This window comes from Delphinus delphis, chromosome 11 (genome assembly GCF_949987515.2).
Source record: "Delphinus delphis chromosome 11, mDelDel1.2, whole genome shotgun sequence".
NCBI classification, from domain to species: domain Eukaryota; kingdom Metazoa; phylum Chordata; class Mammalia; order Artiodactyla; family Delphinidae; genus Delphinus; species Delphinus delphis.
In genome coordinates, this window is record NC_082693.1 from 53,272,220 (window position 1) to 53,296,261 (window position 24,042).

At 35.3% G+C, this 24,042-nt stretch overlaps 1 protein-coding gene across 1 annotated transcript in view; it reads left to right on the forward strand.

Annotated features, from left to right (window-relative positions):
- The window catches only part of CAND1 (cullin associated and neddylation dissociated 1), a 52,173-nt gene extending 28,852 nt beyond the window's left edge, over positions 1–23,321 (forward strand). The window contains exons 3-15 of the mRNA XM_060025179.1: positions 4,354–4,508; positions 6,321–6,444; positions 7,965–8,221; positions 8,302–8,407; positions 9,633–9,778; positions 12,989–13,281; positions 14,839–14,980; positions 15,334–16,827; positions 17,904–17,999; positions 20,389–20,558; positions 20,637–20,801; positions 21,912–22,019; positions 22,767–23,321. Coding sequence (XP_059881162.1) covers positions 4,354–4,508; positions 6,321–6,444; positions 7,965–8,221; positions 8,302–8,407; positions 9,633–9,778; positions 12,989–13,281; positions 14,839–14,980; positions 15,334–16,827; positions 17,904–17,999; positions 20,389–20,558; positions 20,637–20,801; positions 21,912–22,019; positions 22,767–22,991 — 3,481 coding nt within the window. The 3' untranslated portion in view covers positions 22,992–23,321. The remainder of the gene's footprint in view (positions 1–4,353; positions 4,509–6,320; positions 6,445–7,964; positions 8,222–8,301; positions 8,408–9,632; positions 9,779–12,988; positions 13,282–14,838; positions 14,981–15,333; positions 16,828–17,903; positions 18,000–20,388; positions 20,559–20,636; positions 20,802–21,911; positions 22,020–22,766) is intronic.
- The last annotated feature ends 721 nt before the right edge of the window (positions 23,322–24,042 follow it).

Sequence of the window (24,042 nt, forward strand, 5' to 3'; positions counted from 1 at the left end):
AAAGGGTTCCTGAAACCAAAAGTTGGGAAGTGTCTTGTTTTATAATATTTAATTTTGATTTCGTCTGTTGACTTTTCAGATACATCATCTTTGTGTTATTTTAAAAATTGTCACTCTAGGCTATGGATTATAAATTGCATCTTAAATTTACCACAGTCTTAAAAGTTAATATTGTACCACTTGATATAAATTATATAAACCTTGAAATAACATTTTTCCATTTACCTTCCTCCTGGCTATCTGCTACTATTATTTTTTAAATTTGTGTGTGTGTGTCCATAATACAGTATTATTGATAGTTGTGAGAAAAAATATATAGTCTCTTAAATGTAGCCTTTTAGGTATACACACATTTACCATTTCTGGTGATCTTTATTCCTTTCTGTAAATCTGAGTTATCATTTGGTTTAATTTACCTTTAGCCTAAAGAACTTCCCTTGGCAATTTCTGTAGTATAGGTCTGGTTGCCATGTAGTCTCAGCTTTTATCTGAAGTTGTTTTTAATATAAATTTTTATTATTCTACATTTTTAAAGGGTGATTTCATGGAATATGGAATTCTAGGTAGACACTTTTTCCCATCTGTTTTTAGTTCCATCATTATGCATTCAAATTGTTTTCTAAAATAGAGTTTTAGAGATTTTGTAATTGTTATCTGCAGGAGGTTTAGTCCAACAAAGCTATTTTGCCATTTTAGAAGCTACAAGTCTTTAAATTCATTTTTGGAATTCCTTTTATTTCAAATCCCAATTTGTATTGTTTCACATTAGGTCTCTGCATATATGCCATGTCTCTTATCATCATTTCCATCCATTTGGATTGCGCTGTTCTTGGATTTCTCCAACATTTCTGTTTATTTTTCTTCTTTCTTTTTTTTAAATTTATTTTTTATTTATTTACATCTTTATTTACATCTTTATTAGAGTATAATTGCTTTACAATCGTGTGTTAGTTTCTGCTTCATAACAAAGTGAATCAGTTATACATATACATATGTTCCCATATCGCTTCCCTCTTGCGTCGCCCTCCCTCCCACCCTCCCTATCCCACCCCTCTAGGCGGTCACAAAGCACCGAGCTGATCTCCCTGTGGTATGCGGCTGCTTCCCACTAGCTATCTACCTTACATTTGGTAGTGTATATATGTCCATGCCTCTCTCTCACTTTGTCACAGCTTACCCTTCCCCCTCCCCATATCCTCAAGTCCATTCTGTAGTAGGTCTGTGTCTTCATTCCTGTGTTAACCCTAGGTTCTTCATGACATTTTTTTTTCTTAAATTCCATATATATGTGTTAGCATACGGTATTTGTCTTTCTCTTACAGACTTACTTCACTCTGTATGACAGACTCTAGGTCTATCCACCTCATTACAAATAGCTCGATTTTGTTTCTTTTTATGGCTGAGTAATATTCCATTGTATATATGTGCCACATCTTTATCCATTCATCCGATGATGGACACTTAGGTTGTTTCCATCTCTGGGCTATTGTAAATAGAGCTGCAATGACCATTTTGGTACATGACTCTTTTTGAATTATGGTTTTCTCAGGGTATATGCCCAGTAGTGGGATTGCTGGGTCATATGGTAGTTCTATTTGTAGCTTTTTAAGGAACCTCCATACTGTTCTCCATAGTGGCTGTACCAATTCACATTCCCACCAGCAAGAGGGTTCCCTTTTCTCCACACCCTCTCCAGCATTTATTGTTTCTAGATTTTTTGATGATGGCCATTCTGACTGGTGTGAGATGATATCTCATTGTAGTTTTGATTTGCATTTCTCTAACGATTAATGATGTTGAGCATTCTTTCATGTGTTTGTTGGCAATCTGTATGTCTTCTTTGGAGAAATGTCTGTTTAGGTCTTCTGCCCATTTTTGGATTGGGTTGTTTGTTTTTTCGTTACTGAGCTGCATGAGCTGCTTATAAATTTTGGAAATTAATCCTTCGTCAGTTGCTTCATTTGCAAATATTTTCTCCCATTCTGAGGGTTGTCTTTTGGTCTTGTTTATGGTTTCCTTTGCTGTGCGAAAGCTTTGAAGATTCATTAGGTCCCATTTGTTTAGTTTTGTTTTTATTACCATTTCTCTAGGAGGTGGGTCAAAAAGGGTCTTGCTGTGATTTTCATAGAGTGTTCTGCCTGTGTTTTCCTCTAAGAGTTTGATAGTTTCTGGCCTTACATTTAGGTCTTTACTCCATTTTGAGCTTATTTTTGTGTATGGTGTTAGGGAGTGATCAAATCTCATACTTTTACGTGTACCTGTCCAGTTTTCCCAGCACCACTTATTGAAGAGGCTGTCCTTTCTCCACTGTACATTCCTGCCTCCTTTATCAAAGATAAGGTGACCATATGTGCGTGGGTTTATCTCTGGGCTTTCTATCCTGTTCCATTGATCTGTCTTTCTGTTTTTGTGCTAGTAGCATACTGTCTTGATTACTGTAGCTTTGTAGTAGAGGCTGAAGTCAGGGAGCCTGATTCCTCCAGCTCCGTTTTTCGTTCTCAAGATTGCTTTGGCTATTCGGGGTCTTTCGTGTTTCCCTACAAATTGTGAAATTTTTTGTTCTAGTTCTGTGAAAAATGCCACTGGTAGTTTGATAGGGATTGCATTGAATCTGTAGATTGCTTTGGGTAGTTGAGTCATTTTCACAATGTTGATTCTTCCAATCCAAGAACATGGTATATCTCTCCATCTATTTGTATCATCTTTAATTTCTTTCATCAGTGTCTTTTCTGCATACAGGTCTTTTGTCTCCTTAGGTAGGTTTATTCCTAGATATTTTATTCTTTTTGTTGCAATGGTAAATGGGAGTGTTTTCTTGATTTCACTTTCAGATTTTTCATCCTTAGTGTATAGGAATGCCAGAGATTTCTGTGCATTAATTTTGTATCCTGCTACTTTCCCAGATTCATTGATTAGCTCTAGTAGTTTTCTGGTAGCATCTTTAGGATTCTCTATGTATAGTATCATGTCATCTGCAAACAGTGACACCTTTACTTCTTCTTTTCCGATTTGGATTCCTTTTATTTCCTTTTCTTCTCTGATTGCTGTGGCTAAAACTTCCAAAACTTTATTGAATAAGAGTGGTGAGAGTGGGCAACCTTGTCTTGTTCCTGATCTTAGTGGAAATGGTTTCAGTTTTTCACCATTGAGGACGATGTTGGCTGTGGGTTTGTCATATATGGCCTTTATTATGTTGAGGAAAGTTCCCTCTAATTCCCCAGATCATACTGCCTACTACTTTTCTAGTCAGGCAGTCAGTCAGCTGTTATTTATTGAGAATCTGTATGTGAAACAATGATCTGAGCATTTATCAAATTAAATTATTTTCATCATGTCACTAATGCTTGAGAAAATGCATTGGCTCCCAACTTTACCACATCACATTTAAATTCATTGGCCTAACTTTAAAGATTCTCCTTAATATCCCAGGTGTTTGCCTTTCCTATTTTGTGTTTCATCTGCCTTTTGCATCAAGCAATTCTTTTGACTTCTCATTTCTTTCAGCATGTATTCTATTCATTCTAGTCTCTCATTTGAAGTGCTCTTTTTTCTAACTATACTCCATAAATACAAGTACCTAAAAATCTGTCTCCAAGGTGCAGTCTCCTGTCTGTAAATAAATACTAACATTGAAATTAAAAGTTGTTTTCTTTTTTTTAATCGTGCAGAGTAGTGAATGCCTGCATCATTTCTAAAGTAGTTATGTGAGTTCCTTACCTCACCAACCAGATGGTAAAGTTTTGAAGATAGGGGCCATACTTTTGTTATTCAATACAGTCTTGAATACAATGGCTCCTCAATGAATAGTCATGCAATAAACATTATCTCCGATGTGCTAAATTCTGTGGCAAGGACACGGTGGAAGAGCTTTTCCCAGTTACTTGATACTTTAAAAATTTAAACAAGAAAATAAAAAGAATATAAATTTTTTGGTTCATGAGTTGGAGTTGATGATAGATGGTAGGAAGGAAGGGTCACAGTTGGGAAAATGTGATACACTGGATGGAATTTCTATTGCAGGTAAATCATAGGATCCTTGTTAGGAGCAGACTCCTAATTAGCCTTCTTATTATTAAAGGATGTTGTGTGTATTTGAAGGGTTTGTTGGGAGAAGGTGAAAGCATCTTCGAGTTTCATGATACTGTGATGAAAATAAGTGGGAAAAAATTGGAAACTGCAAAGAGCTTATTAAGAATTTTTTAACACTCTTATTCATATACTATCTATGTTACAGGCATAGCATTTATTTCGTGTTGACAGTTGCTAGGCAGAAAAGTTAATGTTTTCACTCATCTGTTTTTCTGTTTTTGTTTATCTAGATTTAAAAAATGTTTTTTCTTCCTTATGTTACAGTCTTGGCCCTTTAGTGAGTAAAGTGAAAGAATACCAAGTAGAGACAATTGTAGATACCCTCTGCACTAACATGCTTTCTGATAAGGAGCAACTTCGAGATATTTCGAGTATTGGTCTTAAAACAGTAATTGGAGAACTCCCTCCAGCTTCCAGTGGTAAGCAAGAATGCTTTTTTCTCCTATTTCCCTTTTATAAATGGAGGTATTTCTCCTCCACCGTTTTTTTTTTTTTTTTCCCTCCTGACCAGGGAGGGAGAGAGGTATCTATCCCTAAAAGATCTTTGTAAAAAAAAGTCCGGAGTCTTATTTTTGCTTAAAAATATTATTTTGATTGAATTTAAGTATCTCTTTGGAATACCAGTTCTGAAGGATTTTTATGTTGGAATAAGATTTTATATTGTATTAAATGTGGCTTGCAGAATAGAGTTAAGCCAGCCTATGCAATGAGAGAAAAGATAACCAAAATCATGAGTTATTTCTGATTAGCTTTCTATTTTCAATGTTAATTTTGCTTTGCTGTAGAATTTATGATGTAAAACTTAGCACCATTAAGACAGCTGTGAAAGAGTTCAGTTTACTAGTATCTTTAATTAAGGCTGAGCCTTTTATAGCTACTTACAATTTTTTTAAAATTTAAAACTACAATTAACGAATTTGTCAAGTAATTAGCTTTTGACCTCTGACAGATGTTCATGTAATGTAAGTTTTAGAATTTGTCTTGACTGCTAAGCTACAGGCTAAAATTTCAGGCTAAAGTTACTGTCTCATCTGCAAATGGGGTGAAATTACTCTCTTTCATGGAAAGAGGTATATTGGTAATAATGTAGTCTTAGTATGTAGTTTTCACTCATTTACTTAATAAATATTATTCTCTATGCTAGGTATCATGCTAGATAGTGCGTGTATATTATTTCACTGTCTAAAAATGTCAGTCATATGGGAGGTCTTAAATGTAGATTGTTGATAAGGGAACTGAAATTCAGAGATTAAGTTAATTCATCCAAAGTTTTGATTACCTGGTTGGACGAAGATTCATACCCATTATCTTTTAATCCAAAGGTGATGGTTTTTTTTCACTGTATCATGCCAATGTTACTTTATTTCACCAACTCTGAAGTATGTTATTTATAGTTGTATTAGCTACATTGATATTTTCCTTATTTTTTTCCCTCTCATTGAAACATGTTTGTTTTTAGCTGATTTCTGGCTCTAACAAGAATTCTATTAACCATTCAGATTTTTACTTTCACAGTTTTTTGTTTCCTTTTTTTTTCTCCCTGGTCAGTAACAACACAGATCTACTTTAAAATAGTCATAATCTTTATTGATGAGTCTCCTGGAACAACATTTCTACTTTGTTTGGATTGGAAAGGATCTTATTAGGTTACTAGTAAAGAGGACTTAAATAGAGAAAAATGTCATCACTGCTTTCCAATCTAGAGGTGTAAGCACTACAGTTACTGTTAGCTCCATAGCTGGCATTCATGCCAGTGCACAGAAATAGTTGTCCAGTAGACTCTACTGAATCGATACTGTTTTCCCTGTTTTGTGTACTCCTGCAGTGGGGTCTAATTCTTACTTATGTCTAATAAATTATTTGATTGAAAAACCTGTTTTGAAACATATTTTTCTTCTTTAAGATTTTTTTTGATGTGGACCATTTTTAAAGTTTTTATTGAATTTTTTACAATATTGCTTCTGTTTTATGTTTTGGTTTTTTGGCCTCGAGGCATGTGGGATCTTAGCCCTCCAACCAGGAATCGAACCCGCGCCACCTGTGTTGGAAGGCGAAGTCTTAACCACTGGACCGCCAGGGAAGTCCCTTGAAACATATTTTTCTGACATGGATCTCTTGAGTCAGTTTTAAAATCAAGTTTAGAGTTGCTGAGTATTTGCTAACTAGCATGAATATAAGGTGGAATTCAACATACTTGCCTTGAAATCATAATCGGTTTCTTATTCATGCAGGCTCTGCATTAGCTGCTAATGTATGTAAAAAGATTACTGGGCGTCTTACCAGTGCAATAGCAAAGCAGGAAGATGTCTCTGTTCAGCTAGAAGCCTTGGATATTATGGCTGATATGTTGAGCAGGTAAACATGACTTGTTTGTATTACTTATAATACAAATATTTGTGCATTTATTAAGAACCCTTTCGGATAAATATAATAAAACTTGGTCTAAAATTATTCATGTTTAAATTGTGTCTGTTTTATAAATGTGTGTGGTTAGGAGTGAGGGAAGAAAAAAGCTAATTATATTATGTAATACTGCATAGCAAGCATATTTCTTGTAGTTTTGAAAAATAATAAAATTTGTGACTTAAACATTTCAGCAGAGTTTTTATATTTTGTTTTACTCTTTGATGTTCTTGAATACAATGATCTACTTGGATAAGGAAATGTGCTGGTAGGAGTGGCAAGTTTTCCAGTTAAAATAATGCTGGTATTCTTCAGCAGCCATGTTTTTTTAGAGCATGTGTTGTGAGGGTGGAAGGAACTTGGCTTTATATATTTGTTGCTTTTCTACTTTTCCTCTGGAAGTCAAACTTGGGAATATAGAAAGAGATCTAAGCAACTCCAACGGGGAAGTAACCTTAAAAGACCTGTCAGTTTCAGTTTGTCCCTGATTCTTACAATCATTATACGTCATCATTATTTGTCTGTTATTTGTGGCTAATTCACTTGAACTTGAAAATAATCAAGTGCCTTCATGTGGTACAAATATATAGTAAAAGTGAAGAGCTATCATCCTAGCCCACAAAGAGCTTATACTTTGCGATAGGAGGTAAGAACACAAATGGCTATAATGTAAGGCAGAATTGGACTAAATATTAACGGAGAGTATAGTGTATTTGGGGGTTTAAAATGGAAGGATCCAAGAAAGTTTGTTATGGAAACAGTGGCATTTGAATTTAGTTTTGAAAAGTGGGTAGGGCACAGGTGTCTATGCTTAAACATAGAATATATCAGAATATGTAAGTAGTCTTGAGTTGGGAAACATTGTATTCTAATTTTCCAGAATATAGAATGAATAGAAAAGTGGTAGGAGATCATTTTGATACATTGGAGTCTTGTTGAGGAGGGTGAGGAATTTATGCTTAATTTGATAAGTACTGAAAATTCAGTTAGACCTTTTTTTTTTTTTTTGCGATACATGGGCCTCTCACCGTTGTGGCCTCTCCCATTGCGGAGCACAGGCTCCGGACGCGCAGGCTCAGCGGCCATGGCTCACGGGCCCAGCCGCTTCGCGGCATGTGGGATCTTCCTGGACCGGGGCACGAACCCGTGTCCCCTGCCTTGGCAGGCAGACCCTCAACCACTGCGTCACCAGGGAAGCCCCTCAGTTAGACCTTTTGTCCTGCGTGTGACTTGATCACTAGCACTGTCCTGGCAGGACACAGACGTTTGACTGCTATTGAGTCATTGAACTGCACATGTGAAATGATTTGAAAGAGAGGGTTGGACCAACAAGATCGTTGAAACTTAGTGTGTAGATTTGTAGAGGAAAGACAATAGGGAGAAGGGGTAATCAAGAGATGGTCAGAGGGCAGACATTTCAGTAGTACTTGGACATTTTGTATTTATTTGTTTTCTTTTTATTTTATTTTAAGGCAAGGAGGACTTCTTGTTAATTTCCATCCTTCAATTCTGACCTGTCTGCTCCCCCAGTTGACCAGCCCTAGACTTGCAGTGAGGAAAAGAACCATTATTGCTCTTGGCCATCTGGTTATGAGCTGTGGAAATATAGTTTTTGTTGATCTTATTGAACATCTTTTGTCAGAGTTGTCCAAAAATGATTCCATGTCAACAACAAGAACCTACATACAATGTATTGCTGCTATTAGTAGGCAAGCTGGTCATAGAATAGGTAAGAAATATTTATGTATTGAAAAGTTTTCTTTAAAAAATATTAACGAATGTTTATAAGAACTAATATGCTTTTCTTAGGTGAATACCTTGAGAAGATAATTCCTTTGGTGGTAAAATTTTGTAATGTAGATGACGATGAATTAAGAGAGTACTGCATTCAAGCCTTTGAATCATTTGTGAGAAGGCAAGTTTTTAAGATCTATATTTTTCAAATAAAAATTTTTCTTAAGAATAGAGTAATAATTAAGATGTAGATTAGGTGGGTGAGGAGAAATGGGTTTTAATGACAGCTGGGATTGAGTTTTGGATTTCAAATGTGTTTTAATTAAGTTTTTATTAAATAATAACTGATAACCAATACAGTATTTGAAGTGAATATCATCTTTATTTTAAAATACAATCCTTACATTTATTTTGAAATGTTTCCTTCTTATTGTTAGGACTTTCCTTAAAGAACTTGGGAAAGGTATTTATAATTGTCTTTCAGTTTACTTTAATGATGTAGTCTTTATCCTGAGAGAGTACCAGGATAAATTAATTATCTGGTCAGAAATGTATACTAGTGAATTTCATCTCTCTTCAACAGTTTTTGAGATGTGTTACAGCCATTTTGCTAGGGCAGTGATTCTCAGTTTTGGAACCTTGGTTCTAATAATAAAAACTGTATTTATGTACAAGAAGGCCATACTGGCTAAGTAGTGAGATTTGGGGTGTTTTTTTTTTGCTTTTGGCTAGAATTGACAGTGTAGTAGCACAGTGTCTTGAGACTTCACTGTTGTTATTTGCAGTAATTATAAGTAGTTATTTGCCACTCATGGTTTTTGATAAGGAGCTTTTATAGTCATATCAAATTGTTAAAATCAGAAATTGTGGGATGCATTTCTGTCCTTTTAATTGAGAAATACAAATTATTTCTTTATTGTTGGGCATTTATTATATGTTCTGTCTTTTCTCAACATAAAGTTAGAAGACCAAGCCTAGATGAATGTACACTGGCATTTTCACCAATAATCCTAGTTACTGAAGATACATTTATCTGGGCTTGGTGTTCTAGCCGTGTGTTGAGAAGATAGAGCGTATACAGATTTCTCTGTATGACCCCACACTAACTACGTCATACCATTTATTATAAGAATCATCTGACTTCAGAGATGTTAAAGTGTGTGTGGGGGTGTGGAGTTCATCTTAAAATTGATTTAATAAGAGTAATTTGAAAAGTAAATCTTTTTTAAAACATGAAGTCAGTGGGAGGGAAAGATGAAGGATCATTGGTGTTGAGGGCTGGAAACCACTTTCCTATACTATGGTAAAGGGAAGGGAAAAATATCTGGTAATAAAGCAAAATTGGCAGATACTGAATCAAGGAAAAAAGTATAATTATTCAAGGCAGCTTTTGTTTTTTTCTTCAGATGTCCTAAGGAAGTATATCCTCATGTTTCTACCATTATAAATATATGTCTTAAGTATCTTACTTATGATCCAAATTATAATTATGATGATGAAGATGAAGATGAAAATGCCATGGATGCAGATGGTGGTGATGATGATGACCAAGGTATTTCAAATTAAATAGAAGGAATTTGTTACATTTTCATGAAAGACCCAGTGTTATAGATGGAGGTGATTCTTACCCAGATTGTACTGTGTTTGTTTGTTTGCTTATGATAGTGAAAGCGGAAATAACCACAATATTCAACAAGAGCAAATTGATAAAAAAAATTATGGGGCATCCATGTATTGAACTGCTATGCAACATGTTCAAAATCATGTTCTTGTTAAAGCAGTTAATAAGTTGAATGAAAAGTGGGTAGCAAAAATTACTGTTCCAGTTTTATTTTTTTAAATATGGTGAAAAAAATGTTACTAGTGTTTTTCTCTTGGCAAGCAATTATAAGTGACTTTTGTTCTTTATTTTTCAAATTTTCTACAAAGTGTTTTTGTAAGGAGGGAAATGAATGTTATTTTAAAAATTGTACCTATAGATAACATTCATAGCAGTTTGGTTGGTTTCATACATAGTTACTTTAATGAGAAATCCTAAATATTGTTTGAGGCTCCATTTAACTTTCATGAATAATTTAAGCATTTCTGAGGCTCGTATGATTGATGTCATTGTGCTGTGATTTGTGGTATTTACTCTGGAAAGGAGTAGCACTTCAAGGACACAGGGTTGCTCATGTTTAGTTGTTTCTGCTAGTATTAAAAGAATCATAATAGAAATGTTTAAGTTATTGGGTATATGCATCGGTGGATTTCCTGTTAGTTATACTTTTAAGTTTGATTCTTTGAATGAATTTAGGTAATGACTTTGCTCTAAAGTCTGTAATTTCATCCATCTTTTTTTTTAAAAAAAGGGTGGAAAAAACCTCTCTTAATCCCATTTTAGAGTCAAGCAGATACTGCCCAGTTTCTCTACCCTACAACAGAACTCTTCAAAAGAATGAATGCTCTCCAACTCCTTTTTTCCTCTTTTCTCTTAAATCCAGTCTTCTGGTGATTGCCAGTGACCTCAGATGTTTGAGTCTGCCTATTCCTCAGTTCTCAGCAGCACTTCTGTATTTAACTTCCAGGATACCACACCCTCCTATCTTTGTGATTACTCCTTTTCAGTCTCTGTGCTGGTTCCTCTTCATCACCCTGACCACTATACTTTGGAGTATTTCCGGGCTTAGTCCTTGACTTCTCTGTTATGTTCTTATGATCTTGTTGATTTCATCTAGTCTCTTAGCTTTAATATCAATATGCTGAAAAGCCAAATTTTACCTTTATACCAGACCTTTCCTGTGAATTCCAGGTTCATATATGCAACTGCTTAACTGATTTACTGCTTAGATGTCTAAAATATCTTCTCTCCACCCTTCCCCCACTGCCTGCCCGACCCTGTTTCTTCTTTAGACTTCTCCATCTCAGAATGGCACCTCCATTCTTCTTAGTTTTTCAGGCCAAAAACTTTGGGGTTATACCTGATCGCTTCTTTTACACACCCTCCTCGTCCAGTCTCCCATCTCAGGGCTTTCCCCTTACTTCATACTCATATCTATCTCCCTTTGCAGCATTTTTATTTTCTTCATTACACCTAATCATTTTCTGATACACTGAAATTATTTTCTACCGTACCAGGATGTAAGCTTCATGAAGGAAGAGATTTTATTTTAGTCTTTCTTTATCAATTGCTTTATCCCAGTGCCTAGGACAGTGCTTGACACACATTAGACACTCAGTAAATGTGTTATATTAACGAAGGGAAACCTTAGCTTATAATAGGAATATCCTTTGAAAAAAGGAGTAGCATTTTATGTTCCAGATTTTTTGATTGTTGGCTTTTTTAGTGTGGTAAGTACTGATGCTGAATAACAAACCAGGTCCTTCGGCTGCTTTATCAGGTACATGGATTATACCTAATAAATATCTTTTTATCATAGTGTTATTGTAACTTATAAAACCAACATAATTTTCGTGATTAAGCTGTTTAATTTTTTATAACCTTTAAGTATATTTCTGTAAAGTAATTCCTATAGTTGGGTTACCATTGGAAATTTTTCATTTATTTATGTGCTTTAAAGTAATCTATTTGGTAGTACCCTATAATTTTTCTTCAAATAGGTATTGGTGAATAAATCAAATGCCTTAGTTTAGCAGTATTTGGTTGGGTTTTACTATAAACTGCTAAGACGAAATTAAGTAAGCCTTCTGGAGATTGGAAAATTTTCCAAGGCATAGTTGGCTACATTTAGCTGTCACTAAGCTAATTGGAATATAAGCCAAAGAAGTGATGGTATCTTTTTTCTCCCACTGAGGAATCATTTCAGGACTATAGTTCTTATATCTAAGAATAACGAAATTATTGTTAGTAATTTTAGACTGTCCTGAGAACTGCTAATATGTAGGCCATCCTCCTGACTTCACGTTACCCAACTGATTCGGCTTGATGTTGTTAGAAGGAAATAATTTTCAGAGATTTCACACACACAAAAGTTAGCAAGAATAGTAAGTGAGAGAGAATTGTTAATGCTTATGCTTGGAATATTGCTTTAATGTTTAACAGGAGTTTGGAGAAGCTGGTGCTCTGTTATGTGGGCAGAATTTTCTTGTTATAATTGAGAAAGTATAGTTTATTTAAGCTGTATTAAGATAATATCTTGAAAGGTTGAGAATATGCATATTCGTTCCTAATAGCCCATCAACAAATTTAATGAAAAGCCTTGTAGTCACAAAGAAAGCTGCTGTCAGGATTCTTTTTCTCCCCTGAAAAATTAGTTTCACAGCATGACCTGGGATTGGTGATCATTCTTTTTATCACATCATCTATATCACAAATCTATTTTATAGTTTATCTTATAAACTCCCCAGTTGTTTGTTTGATTTTCCTGTAGTGTCAAGTGAATCTTTTGAATTGAACTTCCATTCACATTATTTTAAAAGGCTGGGACATTTATGATTTTACAAATATTTATAATCTGAAAAAGTTTAATGTATTAATAAATGATTTTAAAGAGTTAATAAGCAGCTCATTACCCATAAATGAGAAAATGTTTAACAAATTAAAAACACAATCAGATAATTTTTCTTTAGAGGTTTGTTTATGTGTAAATTTTTATAAGTAAATTCTGCCTCCGATTTAAGTACTAGTTCTTTTTAAACCTATCTATTGCTGTATATCTTAGTGGAAAGTTAGAAAACTATCTTAGTTATGAATATCAGTTCACTTTCTATATTAAACTTTTCTTATGATTAATAGCCTGTTAACATTAAAACTTCTCTTTAGGGAGTGATGATGAATACAGTGACGATGATGACATGAGTTGGAAAGTGAGACGTGCAGCTGCTAAGTGCTTGGATGCTGTAGTTAGCACAAGGCATGAAATGCTTCCAGAATTCTACAAGACCGTCTCTCCTGCACTGATATCCAGATTTAAAGAGCGTGAAGAGAATGTAAAGGCAGATGTTTTTCATGCATACCTTTCTCTTTTGAAGCAAACTCGTCCTGTGCAAAGTTGGCTGTGTGACCCTGATGCAATGGAACAGGGAGAAACACCTTTAACAATGCTTCAGAGTCAGGTCAGTTTAAAAGTGTGTTTTAAAAGTCATGCTAATAAATGTGATCTTTTAAAGTGGTGTTTTTATATGGAAATATGAGTTCCAGAATAGCTTTAGAGAAACAGTTCTGGGATGTGTTTGTATAGTAGTTTATGGATGCTCATATTACATTACTTGTAAATAATTTATTCTGATTGAAGTTTTCTTGATTTTTCCTGGCTAAACAATATTAGCTTTAAGATTCAGTGAAGTAGTCTTTATCTTTGATCAATGGAGAAATCTTAGGGCGGTGGAATTAGACAACTTGTGTTCATAGCTTCCTTCCCTCCTAATTTAGCTGTGTGATCTTGGACAAGTTATTTAGACATTTTATTAAGCCTCACTTTTCTCATTTGTAGTAAGGGTTTACTTAGAACTGTCTACCCAAGGTAGAGATGATATGATCTATGTAAACATACAGTGAAGCCTGCTACATAGTATTTATATATACCAGCTATTGTTATTGATAAAATACATATTTTTTTCACTTGAGGACATCTTTTCTAAGATTCTAAATGTTAGCTCTGTATAGCCCCCATTTGTTGAATATTTAGTACATGCTTGGTATTTTCCTATCTTATATGCAGTCTCTACAGCAGCCCTATGGGGTACATATTTGTCCATTTTTGTAGATTACAAAACAGATGTTGAGAGGGACTGAACAACTAAACCAGAGGAGGGGATGTACATGCCATATCTATCTTGTTTTCAAGTAGTAAAAATTTTAAAAGTTTGTGGTGAACTTAAAGGTGAACACTGAAGATTAATTGTAGAAGGAAAAGATAAAGTGTATGGAGGACATAAGCAATTGACTAAGTATATGGAAAGCAGATAAAAATCACAGGAAATTTTGATGATGCTGTGGTGAATTAATTAGATAGATATTTTCTTTTGCCTCTAGTTCTCTCACATCATTGTTCGATATGGTATGTGTCTGTTTCCTGGCATCCATAAGATTTATTGGTAAATTCCCTGTTTAGGATTTACTGACTGACATTAGGAAGTTTAGAAGCAGATGTCTTTGAATCTTATTCCTGCCGCTTGTAACTACATTTGAAGTGAGGTTGATTTCATTGTAACAGCCAACGAAAAGCAAACACAAGGACCCATTTAATGGTTTCTTTTCTATAATTTGTCTTTTTTCTTTAATTGCTTGTATGTGCTATTTCAGTTTCAAAAACCATTTATAAATTATGCTCCTAAAGTTTTGGTTGAAAATTATTTTATTGTTTAGATCTCTATTTAGTCTTGTGCATTTCGTAAGTAAAATTAATCAAGGAAGACTTTTGTTGCTCTGTAGAAAGCTAATGATAGCTTTGCTCTGCTCTCTTATTTATCAGTATCAAGCAAATATAGTTTCAAGAGAACATATATAGTAGATGCAACAAAGTTTGTATTGTACAAATTGTTGACAGTTAGTGGAATTAGGAATTTGACCAAAAAAATTCTTCCATTTGTCCCCAGCCCCTGTAATTTGTGTTAAGTGTATTGAGGAAGTACCAGTAGCTGAACCAGCTAATGAGCACTTGATAATTACAGGTTCCCAACATTGTTAAAGCTCTGCACAAACAGATGAAAGAAAAAAGTGTGAAGACCCGACAGTGTTGTTTTAACATGTTAACTGAACTGGTAAATGTATTACCTGGGGCCCTAACACAACACATTCCTGTACTTGTACCAGGTATGAAAGAAATAGTAAATCACTTTTGGGACTTATTATAGACTTTATTAAGACTTAGATAAGCTTAAATAATTGTTTCCTTGAAAAGGATAATTTGTGACAACTTTGCACATGTAACTAACTTTTTTACAGAACCATTGAATACCTAAAGTTAAAAGTTTAAAATCGTACCCTAAAATTTTTTACTTTAATATTTATCATAGCTTGTGGAATTTCGACTGCTTTAGAGATAATATATAGTGGGAACTTTAGCAATCTTTTAGGGATTCGTTTTAAATTTTAAAACTAGCTTTAAATTCATAAAGGTGGCATGGATAAAAATACTGGATTTTTCTTTTTTGGTTGGGTTTTAGGAATCATTTTCTCACTGAATGATAAATCAAGCTCATCAAATTTGAAGATTGATGCTTTGTCCTGTCTATATGTAATCCTCTGTAACCACTCTCCTCAAGTCTTCCATCCTCATGTTCAAGCTTTGGTCCCTCCAGTGGTGGCTTGTGTTGGAGATCCATTTTACAAGATTACATCTGAAGCGCTTCTTGTTACTCAACAGCTTGTCAAAGTAATTCGTCCTTTAGATCAGCCTTCCTCGTTTGATGCGACTCCTTACATCAAAGATCTATTTACCTGTACCATTAAGAGGTTAAAAGCAGCTGACATTGATCAGGAAGTCAAGGAAAGGGCTATTTCCTGTATGGGACAAATTATTTGCAACCTCGGAGACAATTTGGGCTCTGACTTGCCTAATACCCTTCAGATTTTCTTGGAGAGACTGAAGAATGAGATTACGCGGTTAACTACAGTGAAGGCGTTGACACTGATTGCTGGGTCGCCTTTGAAGATAGATTTGAGGCCCGTCCTGGGAGAAGGGGTTCCTATCCTTGCTTCATTTCTCAGGAAAAACCAGAGAGCTTTGAAACTGGGTACCCTTTCTGCTCTAGATATTCTAATTAAAAACTATAGTGATAGCCTGACAGCTGCCATGATTGATGCAGTTCTAGATGAGCTCCCACCTCTTATCAGCGAAAGTGATATGCATGTTTCACAGATGGCTATCAGTTTTCTTACCACACTGGCAAAAGTGTATCCCTCCTCCCTTTCAAAGATAAGTGGATCCATTCTCAATGAACTTATTGGACTTGTTAGATCACCTTTATTGCAAGGGGGAGCTCTTAGCGCCATGCTAGACTTTTTCCAAGCTCTGGTTGTCACTGGAACAAATAACCTAGGATACATGGATTTGTTGCGCATGCTGACTGGTCCAGTTTATTCTCAGAGCACAGCTCTTACTCATAAGCAGTCTTATTATTCCATTGCCAAATGTGTAGCTGCTCTTACTCGAGCATGCCCTAAAGAAGGACCAGCTGTAGTGGGTCAGTTTATTCAAGATGTCAAGAACTCAAGGTCTACAGATTCTATTCGCCTCTTAGCTCTACTTTCTCTTGGAGAAGTTGGGCATCATATTGACTTAAGTGGGCAGCTGGAACTAAAATCTGTCATATTAGAAGCCTTCTCATCTCCTAGTGAAGAAGTCAAATCAGCTGCATCCTATGCATTAGGCAGCATTAGTGTGGGCAACCTTCCTGAATATCTACCATTTGTCTTACAAGAAATAACCAGTCAACCCAAAAGGCAGTATCTACTGCTTCATTCCTTGAAGGAAATTATTAGCTCTGCATCAGTGGTGGGCCTTAAACCATATGTTGAAAACATCTGGGCCTTATTGCTAAAGCACTGTGAGTGTGCAGAAGAAGGAACCAGAAATGTTGTTGCTGAATGTCTAGGCAAACTCACTCTAATTGATCCAGAAACTCTCCTTCCACGGCTTAAGGGGTATTTAATATCAGGTGGGTACCTAGATTTTCTTATCTAAAAAATTTTTGTTTATTAGCAGTTGTTGCCTGGAAAGATGGCTAATGCCGAAGTTAAAACATTTCTGTATCTTGTTATATGTAGAACCTATTGCCTTATGTTATTGATATGGAGCCATATTCAAATGACACCTTGTTGTTTAAAAGGATAAAGAGAGTGTAGTTAGATAATGATTAAATAAATCTGTTGTAGTTTCTAGTGTTTAATGTATTTTAATGTTACTCTTGTCTTAATGTGGGACAGATGTCTCTTGAATTAATATAGCCAGAGGAGCTTGCTAGAATTAATTACAGTACTGAAATTGGTGAACTAACCTGGTTCAAATGAAAGATTCTAGAAGAGTTTTCAGATTACCAGTGTCAACCCCTGTTGTCCCAGGAGAAGATAATAAAGGCCATTCATTCTTAGAAATTGCTTTCATTTTTAATAAAAATCTTGACAGTCATATAGTGGTTTAACCAGTTCCCTTTCGTGAGGGATAGAGCCTCCACTGCTGGTCACGCAGGCTGCCTCCTTCCTGGTAGAGATTGTTCCTTTTGAAATCTAGTGGAATTATGTTTCATAAGATGAGTAAACTTTGCTTCATTAGTATCCTGGAAGTAATAAGAAATACCCCTCTTGACCAAAGAAAGGTTTTTTTTGTTTTTTATTATTTTTGGCTGTGTTGGGTCTTCGTTGTGGTGTGCGGGCTTCTCACTGTGGCGGCTTGTCTTGTTGCGGAGCACGGGCTCTAGGCGCGGGCTTCAGTACTTGTGGCACATGGGCTTAGTAGCTGTGGCTCACGGGCTTTAGAGCACAGGCTCAGTAGTTGTGGCGCACGGGCTTGGTTGCTCTGTGGCATGTGGGATCTTCCCGGACCAGGGCTCGAACCCGTGTCCTCTGCGTTGGCAGGCAGGTTCTTAAGCACTGCGCCACTAGGGGAGCCCAACCAAAGAGAGTTTTAAGGAATTAAAGACCCTGGTGTTATTTGAAGTGGTTTGAAAATGATAAAGGTGTCCATGGATTTTAGTTGACTTAAATACCAATAGACTTAAAATTTATTTTTAATTAGGCTCATCATATGCCCGAAGCTCAGTGGTTACAGCTGTGAAGTTTACTATTTCTGATCATCCACAGCCTATTGACCCACTATTAAAGAACTGCATAGGTAAGTGGAAATGAAGATGAATATACTGAATAACTAGTTGATAGGTAACTGTCAAAAAACGAATCATTTCAATAGCTAAATATATCACCAAGGAACTAAAATGCTTTTAAGGGTCTGGTAATTCTTTCATAAAAAAAATAATTTTGCAAATAGCTGAAATGTAGTAAATATGCTAGGATGTCTTTAAAGTCAACTACACAGTTGATAATCATATTTTGGGAATGACCTAAAGTAAACTAATGGGTAAAGGAAAAAGATGTATGATCTCTCTGACTAATCTGAAGTTCTTCCCAGTTGTAAATGAATCACATTTGAGCTTGTGATGGCCCCAGGTCTTCGTTATTACTTGTATCTCTCCAGCTCCCAAGGGGATCTTTGGAGGCTTTTAAATTTAAGGTAGAAACTTAAGAATAAAAAAGATAATTCTGTGGTAATTAGTTCTACCAACCTAAGAGGAGCTATCCAAGAAAGAAAAGGGCCATCTCTTTCTATGAAGACAAGAATTAGCTTTTAGTGTTATTTTTCATGATTTTATAACTTCCCTGTGTTGTTTTCATCATCAGTTTTCCTAGAGCTTTTAGTAACTAAACTCTCTGGTGTTTTCTTGAAGACAAGAATGGGGATACCAGCAGAGAGGATAGAGGGATATGGCAAAGAAGCTTTGCAGTTTCATGCCATTTAAAAAACACAGTCTAAAAGAAAAGAACTACCGAAAGGGATTACCAATTCAGAGCAAGGGGGACATGGGGGCTAAATGGGTGCCAACGCTGAGACCTAGAATTAATTCAAAGAAAGTCTCTATCAGAAGATTCTTGCCTTTGTTCCCCTCGCCTCTTTTTGCTTTGATATATTTACTCACATTTTTGTCATTGTACAAGATACAGCAAAGGAAGAGACCTGTGCCAGATCTTTAGAGACATCTTTCTAGGTTGACAACAGTCAACCAGTGTGCATCATTGGTATAGTTATTCAGTCAGATGATTATCATTCTGTTTGTTTAAAATTGAAATTCCTAGACCAGGTTGTTGGGGACCACTGATCCTAGACCACGTCACCATTTGTCTATCATAATAGCAATACTTTTTGTGCTTTACTGAAAGCAATTCACCATGATAGTAATTCTAAGCAAACAGAGGTGAGGAGGTTTAGTCTGGTACATTTAAATTCTTTTTGAACCCAAGCTACCTCTTAACCTTTTTTGTAGTCAGAACTTTCCTGGGTGGTCAACCTTGAGTTTACCAATCTATGGTGTCTGAAGTATTTTTTTCCCCCTCCCATTTCTTCAAATTGCTGTTGTGATACATTTAAGTCTTCTCATACCTTTTTTCCCCTGTGTATTCTAAAAGATTGCTTATGGTAGGGTTGAGATGACATAATGATGAGTAGCTCTGTGTGAATATCACATGTGTACCAGACACTGTGTTCAGTAATGTACGTATAAAATTCTCGTTTTATAAACTGGGAAACTGAAGCTCTTGCCTACAGTAACTTGCCAGAAGTCGGTCATACAGTTGACAAGTGAAGCAGTGTGGATCACCGTCTGTATGACTCCAAAGATCTTTGCACTATAATTTCTGTCCCCCGTGTGGAAGAAAAACCAGACTTATATCTGTGTTTAAAGTGGCTAGGTGCTTTCTTTAGCTCTTTGTCCTGTGGTAGGTTTCAGTTTCTTCCTTTTTGTATTCTTAGACCTCTTATCTATTTCTTGTTAAAGTTAAAAATAGGCTTTGGGAGGCACATTTCTCCGTCATCTGATAAATTATATACTTGTTAACAGTATTCCATCTTTATCAAGCAGTGGATCTGTCCCCACCTTGCTTATCTTTTGAACTCAGGTTTTTAAATTTCACTTTTGGAATTTAAAATTTAAAGTAAATATAATGTAAACTTCATCTGAGCATAAATTTATTTGACTTGTCCACAGCTGTATCCCCACTGCTTCATGCCATAAATGCTCAATAAATGTTTTTTGAATGAGTGAAAAAAAAAATTCCATTTTTGATGGTGCTTTTTTAGTGCGAGTACTAATTTTGAATTTTAAGGAGACTCATTCAAGTTACTAGTCCTTGTGGTTGCTGGCTCCGTCACTCTTCTATGTCACCCACCTGTTAAATCAACTATCTATAAAAGTAATGGGGAGCTTTTGGGGCTCTCACTCCTTACCTTTTGCGTTTAAAGGTGCTGAGAATAGGTTTATCAATTAAGTCCACTCACATTCAGACATAATAGTTTACCTGTTGTCAAAAGAAATTATATAGCTCACTTAGGATTTCATCATATTCCATGACCCACATTGAAGAAGTAACAATAATAAACTATCAATTTAGGAAAATAATATAATGCATATTTTAAGCTTACCATAACTGTTGCTTCTCTTTCAATTTTTCAGGTGATTTCCTAAAAACTTTGGAAGACCCAGATTTGAATGTAAGAAGAGTGGCCTTGGTCACATTCAACTCAGCAGCACATAATAAGCCATCATTAATAAGGGATCTTCTAGATACTGTTCTTCCACATCTTTATAATGAAACAAAAGTTAGAAAGGAGCTTATAAGAGAGGTAAGTTAGATTGCACTGTTTACCTAAGCTTGTCTTTTACTTTCTAGTATATCTACATATTCTGTTTTATTTCAACAGGTAGAAATGGGTCCATTTAAGCATACAGTTGATGACGGCCTGGATATTAGAAAGGCAGCTTTTGAGTGTATGTACACACTTCTAGACAGTTGTCTGGATAGACTTGATATCTTTGAATTTCTAAATCATGTTGAAGATGGTTTGAAGGACCATTATGATATTAAGGTAAGATGTTTGTGCCTGTTTATAGAATGTTTTAGAAGAAGACTTTGCTAGTGACTTTCACCTTTGTAATCTACTCGTTATTAAGTGAGAAAGATTGGTTTGCTTGTCATGATTTTAGTGTGTTATAAACTAATATGCAAAATAGCGATGCAATGTGACATCAGTTGACATACAGGAAAAATCCAGAAACCTTTTCATTGGAAGAGGAAGTCAATATCAAGAGGTTTGTTAAAGGATAAGAGGAAGAACTGTTTTCAGATACACAAAGCAATCTGTAGAAGCAACCATAGAGAAATTATACTTCATGCTACTTAGGTTTAGAGCATGAACTTTGCTCATAACTGCTTTTTGTTTTCCTGTTTGCTTAAGTCCGTTTAAAATGTGAACTATAAAAGGGTGATTTGAAAAATCTTTTTCTTCTAGTCAGGACCTTTGGTCAAGCAGGGCAAAAGTGGTAGTTGAGCAGTAACTCATCCATACTATCAGAACTCCAGCTTTCACGTTTCCATAATGTAATATGGAATAACCTGACCCCTCCGGAACTCAGTGAAAAGAGCCCTGAAAGAATAGGATCCTTTTATTTCTACAGTTTATGGTCTAAGAGAAAAGATTATGGGTTACTGGACTTTATATGGATTAATCTGAATAAGCAGGCTTTTTGTTCTGTTTTTTAGTGAAATTTGCAAAGACAGTAGAAACTTCTTATAAAGCTTTTCTTCTGGTTCAATTATTTTCTTATTCACTGATTGTTCCATCTGGTGCACATGAGCTTTTTAAAAAATACTGAGTCTGTGGCCCTATCCCGATGACTGAAGTAAAAATAGGTATATTTGTTAAGCTCCCCAGCTGTAATGTGTGGTCAGGATTGAGAACCACTCTTTTAGGATCGTGACCATCGATCATGATAGATAAGGTAACTCTAGTACTCGTAGGTAAAATTCCTTAGACAAGATTTGAGGCAATTCTGTGTGATTCCAATGGCAGATTACATTAAAATGAAACTTAATGGTACAGGTTAGTCATTTTCCTTTCAAAAGCTTTGTCAGAATTTGGGATTTGTCTTTAGAAAATAATGCAAAATCTAAATTTTGTCTCTTTTATTCATAATAGATGCTAACATTTTTAATGTTGGTGAGACTCTCTACCCTTTGTCCAAGTGCAGTACTGCAGAGGTTGGACCGACTTGTTGAGCCATTACGTGCTACATGTACAACTAAGGTAATGTTGATGTCATTGATTTAGGCCAGACTTAGTATGTTCAGGATCCCTAGTTGATTCTATACTGTGGTTTTCCAAATTTAACTATGCTAGCACCCTTATGTAGCAGTTTGTTTCAAAAGTTAACTTATTATTCCTATTCCTCACTTCCTTCAAATGTGGATGTTTTAGAAAGCTTAGCACTGTTAAATGCTATTCTTAAAAGCTTGTTATAACAATCTGACACATATTTTTAAAGTACTGATATGGGTTAAAGTGTGATAGGGCCACAAAAGAGGAGGAAATGTTTAATTCTGGTGGAGGAGGGGGTGGGGGTCACAGAAGGCTTCATATGCACGTGACAGCGTTTAAAATGCACCTTGAGAAGTCAGGATTGTTTTAGGTCCAGAAGGTGAAACAGGACTTTTCATACAAAAATAATTATATGAATTAAGGCACAGAGATGTCAGTACATGACATGTTTGAAGAATAATGAATAAACAAGGTAGCTTGATAGAGGACAAAGTAGGACTTGCTAATAAGCAGATCCCACTCTTGGTTTTTATAATGGGCCTTGTATAGAATATTCCCTTAAAAGGAGATACATAGCTACTACTAAAAAGAAGTTTCAGAGCAACTCTGCTTGAAGAATAATGTGCCTTTTGGATCTATGAAAGAGTAGCTTTGCTTTATTTATATGTGCTTAAATTTTGTTTGTATAAGAACTGCCTTTTATAGCATGTAATATAAATTTACTCACTGTTACAGGTAAAAGCAAACTCAGTAAAGCAGGAGTTTGAAAAGCAAGATGAACTAAAGCGATCTGCCATGAGAGCAGTAGCAGCACTGCTAACCATTCCAGAAGCAGAGAAGAGTCCACTGATGAGTGAATTCCAGTCACAGATCAGTTCTAACCCTGAGCTGGCAGCCATCTTTGAAAGTATCCAAAAAGATTCATCATCCACTAACTTGGAATCAATGGACACTAGTTAGATGTTGGTTCAACCTGGGGACCATTACATTGACCATATGATGCACTGAATTGACAGGTTAATCATAAGACATGGAAAGAGAAGTAAAGCTTCAAAATGTTCCACTTTTTTTTTTTCCTTCGTGGAGACAGTTTGACTTTCTTCCATTGTTGTTTTTGTAGCATTTATTTCAGAAATACGTATTTCCATAATCCAGAGGTTGTAAAACCACTAATGTTTTAGTGGTTAGGGCAACATTTAAAATGACATCTAAAAGTTAGGATTGATGGAGATAGGGTCCAGTATCTATTTACCCTGTAATGTTTAGGATTAAAATGTTAAAATTTTGTGACCATGAATTTTCTTTCTTTTATAAATTTTCTCTTATTTAAAAATCAAAAATTCTGCAAGACAAAAACCATGTTTCTTTTTCTTGTATAACTTTTTGTTTCAGCAACACAAATTGATTTTTAGCTGTGGCAGACAAGAATATCTGTGTAAGATTTGTTACATTTCGGAGGGGTTGGCAGTTTAAAAGAGATGATATCATTTTTTTAGGTATGGGGATTAACAGTATCCCTGTTGCGCACACTAATTTTGCATGAGCAAGTTTACAAATATGTATTGTCTGTAAAGCAGCATGTGCAGATTATTCATAATACAAAAGTAAAAATAAGTATTATTGTATTAGTGCAATTTTCAGATATTTATTTTTGCACAGAAAACATATCTGGAGAGAAAGAGAGAGGAGTAAATTTTTGAAACTTTGGTTTTCTTAATGCCAGTGTGAATTTGCAGATGTTTTCAGCAAATCAGGTCATGATAACAATTCGCCACTTCTTTTTCTATTATAAATTTCGTATACATTTAAAATTTGAATATTTAAGTACTCAGTTTTTCTCAGTTACCCATTTGTGTGCGTGTGTTTCCACTTAGAAATTCTTAAAGCCAGATTTTTCTTTCATTTCCTTTGTATCTCTACATTCCTTATCGAAAGAGTCAAATAACTATATGCTTTTGAATTTTACTTTTAGGAAAATTCTGAAGCTGGCTATCACAGGTTTGTTAGCTAA